Source organism: Saimiri boliviensis, chromosome 11 (assembly GCF_048565385.1).
Source record: "Saimiri boliviensis isolate mSaiBol1 chromosome 11, mSaiBol1.pri, whole genome shotgun sequence".
NCBI lineage: Eukaryota > Metazoa > Chordata > Mammalia > Primates > Cebidae > Saimiri > Saimiri boliviensis.
This window is the reverse complement of record NC_133459.1, coordinates 90,377,838-90,390,182: the sequence shown is the minus strand read 5'-3', so window position 1 is coordinate 90,390,182 and position 12,345 is coordinate 90,377,838. Positions and strand designations below refer to the sequence as shown.

The 12,345-nt window shown below is 37.1% G+C and overlaps 1 protein-coding gene and 1 pseudogene across 1 annotated transcript in view; one reads left to right on the top strand and one right to left on the bottom strand.

Annotated features, from left to right (window-relative positions):
- Positions 1–258: 258 nt before the first annotated feature.
- Positions 259–2,260, bottom strand: LOC141580458 (prefoldin subunit 5 pseudogene; annotated as a pseudogene).
- A 1,407-nt stretch (positions 2,261–3,667) lies between these two features.
- Positions 3,668–12,345, top strand: part of LOC101032310 (transport and Golgi organization protein 1 homolog) — a 48,871-nt gene continuing 40,193 nt past the window's right edge. The window contains exons 1-7 of the mRNA XM_074381166.1: positions 3,668–3,778; positions 4,723–4,854; positions 8,346–8,367; positions 9,816–9,904; positions 10,154–10,231; positions 10,314–10,424; positions 12,095–12,166. Coding sequence (XP_074237267.1) covers positions 3,668–3,778; positions 4,723–4,854; positions 8,346–8,367; positions 9,816–9,904; positions 10,154–10,231; positions 10,314–10,424; positions 12,095–12,166 — 615 coding nt within the window. The remainder of the gene's footprint in view (positions 3,779–4,722; positions 4,855–8,345; positions 8,368–9,815; positions 9,905–10,153; positions 10,232–10,313; positions 10,425–12,094; positions 12,167–12,345) is intronic.

Here is a 12,345-nt window from a genome sequence, read left to right as displayed (position 1 = left end):
AGCTTGTCAGTTTCATAAGACAGTAAACCTATACTGGTCATATGATCTAGCCATTTGTCTCCTAAACATTTACCCAAGAGAGAGTTACCTGAGTGAAAATAAATTATACATGCATAGAAAGACTTGTAGATCAATTTTTGACAGTTTATTTTGGTACATTTATTGGCATTAAACATAAGACCCTTCCCTTCACTGGCATCAGGAAGCCACACCCAAAGGATGTTCCTCTGCATTATTTCTGCAACAAACTCTCAGGCCTTAAGTAGCCTGAGCTGCCCCCAGGGCTGTGATCTGCTGAATCTTCTGGCTCATCATTTCCATGACAGCCTGTTTCATGACGTGCTTCTCCTGGAGAGCTGGCTGAGTTTTCTCCATCTGTGTGGTTAAGAAGTCTGTCTTCCTCTTGAAGAAGTCCTTGGCATCCTCAGCTATCTTCTCTACATGGTACACAGTTCCCACATCGATGAGCACATTTTCCACATCATGCATCTTCTCAGGAACAAACATAGAACTTGTCAGTGGGATGGGTAATTCTCTTCCCTCGTTGCTCTTATTCAGCATGTTTAGTCTTTGGCTTCTACATAGTTGGTCTGTACCACCTTGGGCTGAGCAGTGGACATGGACAAGAACTCCACTTCCTGGTCCAGCTGGTTCTTGAGCATTTCCAGCTGTGGCAGATTCATCTCCGTGATAGTCTTGGCAGTTTTATTTATAAAAGCCTAAAACTGGAAAAAAAAAAAAAACAAGTATCCATCCATAGGTGAAAGATAAACAGATTGTGGTACACCCATGCAATGAAATACTACTCAGCAATAAAAACAAGTGAACCATTATAGATACGTGTAGCAATGAGGGTGAATCTCAAATTATATTGAATGAGAGAAGCTAGAGAAACTATAATATAATCACGCATTATTATTTACATATCCAACTTCACGAAATGCAAACTAATCTACTAGACCAGAAATTCTGCTTGGGGGGCAGGGAAGGGTGAAAAGGAGCAGGAGATTACAAAGGGAGACTTCGGGAGTTTCACTATGTTGGTTGTGTTGATGGTTTCACAGGTGTCTTCATATGCCGAAATGATCAAACTGTGCACTTTAAATACACGTAACTTACTGAATGTCATATTTTCTTCAAAGCTGTAAAGAAAAAATTCTTACTTTCTTAGATAACTGTAGGCTTATTCAACTTGAAGGTAGACCTCTACTTTACCTTTAAAAAAATGTATTCTGACACCATACCCTAGCAGTATATAAAATTATTTTCTTTTATAGCTTCACAGTATACTTCATTTTATTTAAATGTCTTTCATTGATGACCATTTTGGTTGTTTCCAGTCTTTTGTTATAAGTAATGCTCGAATAATATAGTTTTGTGCATGTATTTTTTCCAGCATTTGTTGTTAGATCCCCAGTATCTTTGAGATAGATCTTTAGAAGTGGGATTGTCGAGTCAGTAGGTAAATAAACAAATTATTTTGGAAGATGTTGCCAAATCATAGGGGTTGTATAATATTATATTAAAATCAGCAGAGAATGAGAGTGTCTGCTTCCTCCACATTCTCTCACCTACAGTGTGTGCTGTCATATATTTGGATCTTGCCAAGATAAATGAGAAATCATATTTCATTGTAAGGTTCAATTTGTATTTCTTTTATTATGAATGAGGCAGAGCACGTTTCTATATATTTTTTAAATTATTTGCATTTCTTTTTGTGGGATCTGCTTGTTTCCTCAGCCCATTTCTCTCTAGGTTTGCTGGCTGCCATCCTCTTATTTACAAAGCACTTTATATGTTAGGAATATTAATCCTTCAGTATATGTTACAAATATTTTTTCTTGGGTTATCATTGCCAACTCTGCTTATTTTGCAATTTTTGTGGATTGGGTATGGGCAAGTTTTTTTGCTTTTCTGTAATCAAATTTACAAATCTTTTCCTTTGTTGCTTCTGGATTTTGATACATAATTAGGAAGGTCTTCTCCACTCACATAATACATAGAGACATTCACACAATTTTTTCTACTACTTGTTTTCATTGTTTACATTCAGGTTTCTGATTCACTTGGAGTTTATGAATGTAAGAAAAAGATCCAATCTTATCATTTCCATGTTGTTATCTAGATATGTAATACCATTTATTAAAAACTGTTTTACCTCAGCTGACTTGCTGTATCCCAAATTTCCAGTGCAGTTGGGTCTATTTCTGGATATTTTATTCTGCCCTGTGATCTGTATACATTCTTGGACCAGTACCATTCTGTGATTATAGATCCCACTCTCCTCTCACATTGAACCCTTCATTTCTCTTCTTTCTCAGGGTTTCTTCTTGCTTGATTGTTCCTCCGAGTTGAGTTTAGGCTTTTTCTTTTCTTTTCTTTTTCTTTTTTCTTTTTTCTTTTTTTTTTTTTTTTTTTTTTTTTTGAGATGGAGTCTTGCTGTGTTGCCAGGCTGGAGGGCAGTGGCTCGATCTCAGCTCACTGCAACCTCCGCCTCTTGGGTTCAAGTGATTCTCCTGCCTCAGACTCCCGATTAGCTGGGACTACAGGCATGTGCCACCATGCCAAGCTAATTTTTGTATTTTTAGTAGAGATGGGGTTTCACCACATTAGTCAGGATGGTCTCCATCTCTTGACCTCGTTATCTGCCCACCTCAGCCTCCCAAAATGCTGGAATTACAGGCATGAACCACTGTGCTTGGCCAAAGATAGACCTTTAAAGGTCTAAGAATGGTATCTTTATTTACAGCTATCATGTTTCCCCCACATATCAAATACCTCCAGTTTCTTCAACTTTTGGAATGTGATTTCCATACTATTCATTATCCTTGTCCTTTTCCGCAAGCCATATAACTTTAAGATGTGGCCAGGCACTTGTAGTCCCAGCTTCTCAGATGGCTTGAGCTCCAGAGTTCGAGTCCAGCCTGGGCAACATAGGGAGACTCCCTCCTCTTCCCCACAGCCATCATCTAAACTAAAAAGTGGGACCCATAACTGAACACCTGTGCATGGGGGGAGGTGACATGATGACATGACTCCTGGGCAAGGCTTTTTAATAGAGCATCATGTCAGCAAGAATGTAAGAGAGTGTGTGCAATGGAGGCCTGGAGGTGGAACAATAAGCAGAGGACTGAGTGGGCAGGGCAGAAAGACCACTCAGGGCAATGGCACCACATCTGGGTGGTGGTCCTTACACACTGTGACAGGAAGGGCCAGCTCCCGCTGGCACAAGAGGCCTGCCTTTCTCCATTTACTCAGCTGCCACCCAGAATCCTCTGGGTAGCTCCCTGGTTCCCTCGCTCCGGGCTTTTTAAATTGCCGGTTCCTGGCGGAAGCTCCACTCACCCCCACCTCTCTTTACCTGGATTCTTTCGCTCCAGCTCTATCTGCCCTTTCACCCCCGCTCCCTCGACAGTTGGTTCCGTCCACTCTAGCCCCACCCCCACGGGCTGGCTCCTTAGGTGCGGTGACGTGTGCCAGAGGGCAGTGGCTGATGACGTGTTTTATAGGAGGCCTCAAGTGAAAGTGGCCGCAGCTGTGGAAGGCGGAGTTCAATCCCAGTGGCCGCCCCCTGAACTGGGGCCTTTCCGAAGGAGGAAGCTCTGAAACACAGGGACCCAGTGCCATTCCGCAGGGAAGTGTCGCTTGTGTTCAGCTGTTCTACACAATGGACTCAGTACCTGCCACTGTATCTTCTCTCCCCGATACCCTGGGGGACTGGGAACTTCTGGGACCCCTGTCGGTGCTCTACACAGCCTTCATAGCCAAGCTGCTGGAGGTGACGGTCCCCATTCCCAGGGAGGGACCCCACCTTTGGCAGGCAGGTGGACGAATTCTAAGCAGAGTGGGTGCACTGATTGTCTATGCAAAGGAGAAATGGAGTGTCAGATTCAAGGAAGGCAAGACGTTTTATGCTGTTTAGGGAGTCAGGTGGAAGTGTGTTTGAGGTTTTGTCACTTTCTTTTTTAATTGAGTACTTAACAAAATGACAGCACTTTGTGTTCTGGGGTACAGTCATGATCTAAACACAGTCTACAGGTCTTTTCACTATAGCCCGCGGCTCTGTTGGGGGATGAGACCAGTATGATAGTGTACTTGTAGAGGACCGTGAAAACATCATAGAGCAGACAGGTGTTTAATGTACTGTCTTCAAGGAAACATTTAGAATTAAGGCACTAAATTCAAAGCAGTTTATGTAGATCAGTTATCAGAAGCTATCATAATTTACTCAGCATTTGTTTGTTTATGTAAGAGTTGATTTAAGATTGTAAATCTAAGAGGAATAGCACATTCTTTATGGTATTCATTATCATAATATTGGTTGTATTTTTAGCCATAAAAAGTTGATCACTTGTATATCTAAAGTTGTCTTATGTGTTTTCTTAAGCAACAAAAACCAACTTATTCAAGAGAAAAGTATGTTCCAGAGAGATTCTAGCCATGTTTTAGATAACATATTGTATCAGGTCCTGTTGCAAACTAGAAATACATGCTCAACCTAAAGACATTTAGACTCATAATACTTCGAAACACTACAAGCCAAACAATGAGTATAAAACTCCCAGTGTCCTATTTTTCTTGAAACAGTGAGAGCTATGTAAAATTTTTGAGGGGATAGGTATCTGACAGAGTTGTTTTAGAATTTCTATGGATGAGTCTTTGTGACTGCTTTATGTTAAGTTTCTTTAAGGTTTCTCATTATTTCTAACATGCCCTTTTCAGCTAGTTTCTACATTGCCTGATGATGTTCAGCCTGGGCCTGATTTTTATGGACTGCCATGGAAACCTGTACTTATCACTGCCTTCTTGGGAATTGCTTCAGTTGCTGTTTTCTTCTGGAGAACTATCCTTGTTGTGAGTAAATTAATGTATACTATATCTCATAAATTCAAGTATGCTTTTATAATCATAGCCCTTTTGTTTCTATTTTAGTTACTAACATGAACAGAAATTAACACTTTTAATTCAAGCTAACCCTGTAAAATAATTTGGTGTATTTTTTGTCTTGGTAAGTTATCATTTTTTTTTTTTTAAGACAAGAGTCTTGCTCTGTTCTCCAGGCAGCTCTTGGCTCACTGCAACCTCTGTCTCCCGGGTTCAAGCAATTCTCTGCCTCAGCCTCCTGAGTAGGTGGGATTATTGGCACCCACCACCATTCCTAGCTAATTTTTTTTTTCATATTTTTAGTAGAGATGGGATTTCACCATCTTGGCCAAGCTGGCCTTGAACTCCTGACCTTGTGATCCACCCGCCTTGGCCTCCCAAAGTGCTGAGATGACAGACATGAGCCACTATGCTCAGCCCTTGTGTTGATAAATTCTTAAGTAAACAAGATGACATGTATAATCTCAACAGGAAAATTTCAATTTATATGTCCCTTATATCAAAATTTAAATAATAAGAATTAGTTGGATCTTTATCTCAACTCAAAAAGGAAAGAAAAAACAAGAATTAGATAAGTCATATGTACACTGTTGGTAAAATTGGGAATTTTTAGAACCATCCTGAAAAGTAGTTTCATGATGTGTGTCAGAAGTCTTAAAAATGGTTATCTCCCTTTATATTGTATTAATATCATGCCTAGTAATCTATCCAAAAGAAATAACTAGTCAGCTGGGCATGGTGGCTCACACCTGTAATCTTAGCACTTTGGGAGTCCAAGGCAGGCAGATCACTGAGGCCATGATTTTGAGACCAGCCTGGCCAACATGATGAAACATCATCTCTACTAAAAATTAAAGAATTAGCTGGGTGTCATGGTGCACGCCTGTAATTCCAGCTACTTGAGAGGCTGAGGCAGAGACTCCCTTGAACCTGGGAGGCAGAGGCTGCAGTGAGGCCAGATGCACTACTGCACTCCAGCCCAGGCCACAGAGTGAGATTCTATCTCAAAAAAAAAAAAAAAAGAAAGAAAGAAAAGAAATAACCAGTTATACATTAAATATTTTTCGTGGCTGGGCCTGGTAGCTCACACCTGTAATCCTAGCATTTTGGGAGGCCGAGGTGGGTGGATCACAAGAGGCTAAGGGTTTGAGACCAGCCTGGGCAACAAGATGAAACCCCATCTCTATTAAAAATACAAAAGTTAGCTGGGTGTGGTGGCAGAATCTTGTAATCCCAGCTACTCTGGAGGCTGAGGCAGGAGAATCACTTTAACTGGGGAGGCAGATCATGCCACTGCACTCCAGCCTGGACAACAGAGTGAGAATCTATATCAAAAAAAAAAAAGTTTTAAATATCTTACATAAGAGCATTCAATGGAACAGAATTTATTAGAGTGAAACTTTGCACAACCTACCGTGATTCACAGTAGGAAAATTGTTAAATTATTTTATGTTCATATAATGGGATATTAGTCTGCTTTATATAATTCAAAAACAGGAGCACAACAAATACTCACAATTTAACATGAAGTAGAAAAAAAGTAGAAACTAAGCCTTTAACGTGTAGATAAACTGTATATCGTAAATATACACACAGAAAATAAATGCTGCAAGGAAATACAACAAAATGATAAAAATTCTTTAGATGAGGTAAGTTTTCAGTTTTTAAAAGATGTGTGTTTTCGATTTGATTATGTACCATTTTACTCTAAGTATTTTTTTATTTGGAAATACAGATTATATCATGAGCAAAGACACACCATTAATTTTTAAAAATCTTTTAGTCTTCTGTGCAGAATTTGTCGTTCAGACTTAAACATATGTACTTATAAGTGTATATACTCATACTTGTACATACTTATGATTATACTGTATTGCATTTAGCTTAAGATATTTGGGAGAATATGTTATTTAACATAATTGGGAGAAGATTATTTTGTATAAATGAGCTTTGTAGATATGAAAAACTTTTGATTGAAATTTAACAGTTAAAATGGCCAAAATTATTGAATGCAAATCTTTCTAAAACTAAGTATTCTTTTTCTGATTTTATAATTATATCATATATATCATCGTTAATAATTTTTCTCTGCTTTCAGAGTTGATTGTAAAATCGCTTATAAAGAAGAGTCTTTTTTCCTGTGAGGCTTTCTCGAACCTCATGGGTGTTTTTCTCAGATAAAAAGGGAGAATTAAAGGGTAAATGGAAAGGGAAAAGGTGAAAACATTTTACATTTCCCATTCTTGTTTCTCCTATTTATTAATAAATAAACTAACACCTTTTTTTGTTTTTCAGAAAGTTATATAGGCTCTCTGTCCTAACTGCTGTTCCTCAGCCTCAGCATTTGAGTTTTGGAAACTTGGTCTCTGCTTGCCTGTTAGTTTGGGTGAAATGGAGCACAGGAAGTTTACTCTCATTAGCAAGGCCATTAGAGAGATAGTAATTTCTTTCCATGTTGGAAATTTCTGAATGCATATTCCTATAATAATAGTATTTTAAGTGAGATTTAGATACTGTAATTATTATGTATACAGTATATTAATTACTATATATAACAGTATATTATACAGTGTATTATGTAAACAGTATATTAATTTAATGAGATGATTATGAGTGATTTGTGAACTGGTGTTAGTATCTCATCACTATTTATAACATTTGAAGGGATAAATATGTTCTGGGCTGCAAAGAAATTTAGTAATATTCTCTTTTAAAAATTAGTTACTGCTTGGCTTTTATTGACCTATAATTTAGTGCTGTCTTTGGGGGATGATTTGAGTTTTGTCCTTTCAGGAAGATGATAGTTGTCATTTCTCTTGTTGCTTGTGCATTTTCCTCAAGCAATCTTCCCTTTCCTGTCAGGTTCATGAGCACTGTTTTTAATGGTCTAAGAAAGTCAACCTTAGTGTTAATAGAATTGTTTCTATGTTCAGCCAGTAGTCAACTTTGAATAGGATTTCTGAGATATTTTCTGGAAAGCAAAGGAGATTTATCTTAGTACAAAGATTATACCTTTAATTTTGTTTCCTCAGAGTCTTTTTGAGTGGTCGATGTTTTTAGATTTCATTCTGGCTCTTTGAAGTTGCCAAATAAGTGACTTTGAGTAAATAAAATATTAATATATTTTTTATAAAAAATATTAGCCATTTCTGTTATTCAAGTTAAGTGCTCATTTCATAAGACTGGTGTTCATTTAGATATGTAAACATATATATATCTTAGTGCTTTATCTGTCAGACTGCAACATATAACTACTGGTTAAATTTGAAATGCTTTTTAACCTTTTTAGTATTTTTAATCTTGTGGATTTATTATGCTAAAGCAAACTGTTATTAAATTACCATTTGGTTATAATTCCAACTGTTGTTGGAATTATATACACCTATTATATAGTTAGGAACTATATATACCTATTAATGAAATGTTTGACATACAATTTAACTTTTATTTCTCTTTTCTAGGTAAAGAGTAGAGTATATCAAGGTAAATCTTTAGGCTTGTTTTTTATTTGTGCTATTCCCTCTCTACTGGTGTTTGATATGGCTTTTATATGTAAGTAGTTTTAGTGGCTTTTGATGTCTGACTGACTTACAGCTTCTGAAAACTTTCCTATTCCTAGGTTGCTAGCTTGGATGATAGAATAAATGGTGATGCTACCAACTGATACAGGAGATGACGAGGAACAAATTGTGGGAGTAGGGAGAAGATTAGTTTCATTGGGGGCTGATTTACCTTAAACATTGATGTGCTAGTTTATTACATGTGACCAGTTTTTCTGTGCTAATGATTTAGTACATTAAATATTTATTTAAGTAGATAATTTCAGGACTAGAAATACAAATCAGCATGCTTGCATTTTCTGTTTCTCTTTGCAAATGACATATTTGAAGTGATGCCATTTTCTGAGAATAAAAAGTGCTTCATGCAGGGAGTAATATTGACCTATAACGTTTTACTGGGTTTTCCATCTTGGAAATAAATTTAAATTAGACTCTCATTGAAATAAAGGTTCTTATTATATTTTTCTTAAGTTGTAACAATATTTTTACATTCTTATTCTTATTAGCAGATCGCTTTTTGTATTAATCTGTTCTAACACTGCTGTAAAGAAATACTCAAGGCCATGTATGATGGCTCATGCCTGTAATCCCAACACTTTGGGAGGCCAAGGCAGGGGGATTGCTTGAGCTCAGGATTTTGAGACCAGCCTGGGCAATATGGAGAAACCCCATCTCTATTAAAAAAATAGAAAAATTGGCTGGGTGTGGTGGAACACACCTGTGGTCTCAGGTGCCTGGGAGGCTGAGACAGGCGAATTGCTTGAGCTCGGGAGGTGGAGTTTGCAGTGAGCTGAGATTGTGCCACTGAACTCCAGCCTGGGCAACAGACTGAGACCCTATCTCAAAAAAAGAAATATCTGAGACTAGGTAATTTATGAGAAAGAGGTTTAATTAGCTCATAATTCTGCAGGCTATACAGGAAGCATAGTGGCATCTGCTTCTGGGGAGGCCTCAGGGAGCTTTTACCCATAGTAGGAGGCAAAGCAAGAGCAGGTCAACTTACATGGCAGAAGCAGGAGCAAGAGAGAGTGAGTGGGGAGATGCTGCACACTTTTAAACAACCAGACTCCCCAAGAACTCAGTCACTGTCACAAGAACAGAACCACAGGGATGGTGATAAACCACTCATGAGAAATCACCCCTATGATCCAATCACCTCCCACCAGGCCCCACCTCCAACATTGGGGACTATAATTTGACTTGAGATTGATGGAGACAGAATCCAAACCATATCACATTTCAAAACCATAATAGTTATGTTAAGAAGTTCTTTTTTCTCATAATGCCAGATAACATTTCTTTCTGCTGATACATTGGGTAATTCAGTTTCATTTAGTGATCATAATAACCTTATATATTTTCTTTTTTCAGTTACTGAACAGCAGATTTCTGAGAAGTTGAAGATTATTATGAAAGAAAATACAGATCTTGTACAGAAATTGTCAAATTATGAACAGAAGGTATAATTATTCTTTGTTTTTTTTTCCCATGGTCCCAGCTTGAATTATTTTCACCTGTCTTATAGTTCAGTTATTATGGTATTTTAAAATCATATTTATTATTCCATTATTTTCTACAAACAATCCAGAGCTTAAGCAATCATGTGTGTAAAGTACTGGTTTCTTCTGTAAGAGGTCAGTCACTTCAAAGTAAGTTCCAATAGCACAATACTTGGTATTTCTGGATTCTGAATGCTTTATATTTTGTAGATTGAGGAATCAAAGAAACATATTCAAGAAACCAGGAAACAAAATATGATTCTCTCTGATAAAGCCATTAAATTTAAGGTAAAAACTTCTTTTGGGGATTACATTTGAAAACAAAAGTAAAAATTAATGAATATAACTAATCTTAATATCTTTTTTGTAGGATAAAATCAAGACACTTGAAAAAAATAATGAAATTCTGGGCGACATAGCTAAAAATCTTCGTGTTACATTAGAATCTGAGAGAGAACAGAATGTCAAGAATCAGGATTTGGTAAGAGTTTTGCTGCTAAGAGTTACTAATAATTTGGTTTTTGAACTCTGTAGATGGATTTGAACTTTTTATTTTCCATAGTGTTCTGTGAAGTAAGAGTGCGAGTCAGGGTAGTTGAACCTACTTTTGTCCTTTTTTTGTGGGATTTTAAGTACTTACACAAGAAGTTACTCTTACAGGCCTAGGAAGTATTTTGGTTCTCAACCTTAGGTACTTGTTGTATTGCTTGGCTCTGCCCTCCAAAACATGTGGAGCAACTAAGAAACCACAACCTAGTTGAACAGTCCTTGTGTTTTGTTTTGTTTTGTTTTGCAAAGTTTTTTTTTTCACTATAAGCATTTTACTTTATTAATAGAATAGTTTCAGAAGGACATAAATATTGCAAAGATAGTAAAGAGGGTTCCCATAAATCCCACATTCTATTAATCTTGATGACCTGACTGAGCTTAGTATTGCCAGGTTTCTTCACTGTAAAATTCCTTTTTCTTTTTTTAACCTTTTGCATTATTACTCTTTGGAAGGAAGTTAGCAACACAGCCCACAGTTAAAAAGTGAAGGATTATGCTCCATCCACTTGAGGAGCCAGGATATCCATAAATTATTTGGAATTTTTGTATATGCATGATCTGTCTATTCTCACTCTAATTCTACCATTTTTAATTCGGGCAAGAGAATTTTTAAAGTACCTTAGGGATTTTTTTGAAAAAAAGACCACATTGATTTGAACTGGTTAACTTGAAAGTTTTTTCAGTTTCTTTTCTTTCATCTTTTAGTCTCACCATGTACCACATTTTATTCTAACAAGGAAAGTTGTGTATGCCATGAAATATTTATGCCTTTGTTTATTTTCTTTTTTTATTTTTTATTTTTATTTATTTATTTATTTATTTTTTATTGCATTTTAGGTTTTGGGGTACATGTGAAGAACATGCAAGATTGTTGCATAGGTACACACATGGCAGTATGATTTCCTGACTTCCTCCCCTTCACCTATATCTGGCATTGCTCCTCATGCTATCTCTCCCCACCTCCTCACCCCCATCCCTTCCCCTCAACAGGCCCCAATGTGTAGTGCTCCCCTCCCTGTGTCCATGTGTTCTCATTGTTCAACACCCGCCTATGAGTGAGAACATGCGGTATTTGATTTTCTGCTCTTGTGTCAGTTTGCTGAGAATGATGGTTTCCAGGTTCATCCATGTCCCTACAAAGGACACGAACTCATCGTTTTTGATGGCTGCATAATATTCCATGTTGTATATGTACCATATTTTCCCTGTCCAGTCTATCATTGATGGGCATTTGGGTTGGTTCCAGGTATTTGCTATTGTAAACAGTGCTGCAGTGAACGTTCGTGTGCATGTGTCCTTATTGTAGAACGATTTATAATTCTTTGGATATATACCCAGTAATGGGATTGCTGGGTCAAATGGAATTTCTATTTTTAGGTCCTTAAGGAATCACCACACTGTCTTCCACAATGGTTAAACTAATTTACTTTACCTCTTTAAGTTCTTGATTTTTCCCTAGGACAAAACTGAAAAACCTGCTTTTGCCTGAAACACAGGATGGCTCTGGGATTTACTTCGTTGATGTTTCCTCTTTTTAGTGTATATCCCGGTGTTTCTACTGAAATCCTAATATGCATTTTGTGTTCTGTTTTTACATGGAAGATATCAGAAAACAAGAAATCTATAGAGAAGTTAAAAGATGTTATTTCCATGAATGCTTCAGAATTTTCAGAGGTAAAGCTGACTATAATTCCTGCAGGATATTAAAACTATATCATCGTTTTATTGAGGAGCAAAAAATGTGACATGTGCTAAATTGTGCAAAAAATGAAAACTATATGATGTTGGGTTGGGAAAATAACTTCTTTTTTGGTTTTATTTGGAATTAATTCACTAATAGAAGTGTTTTGCAT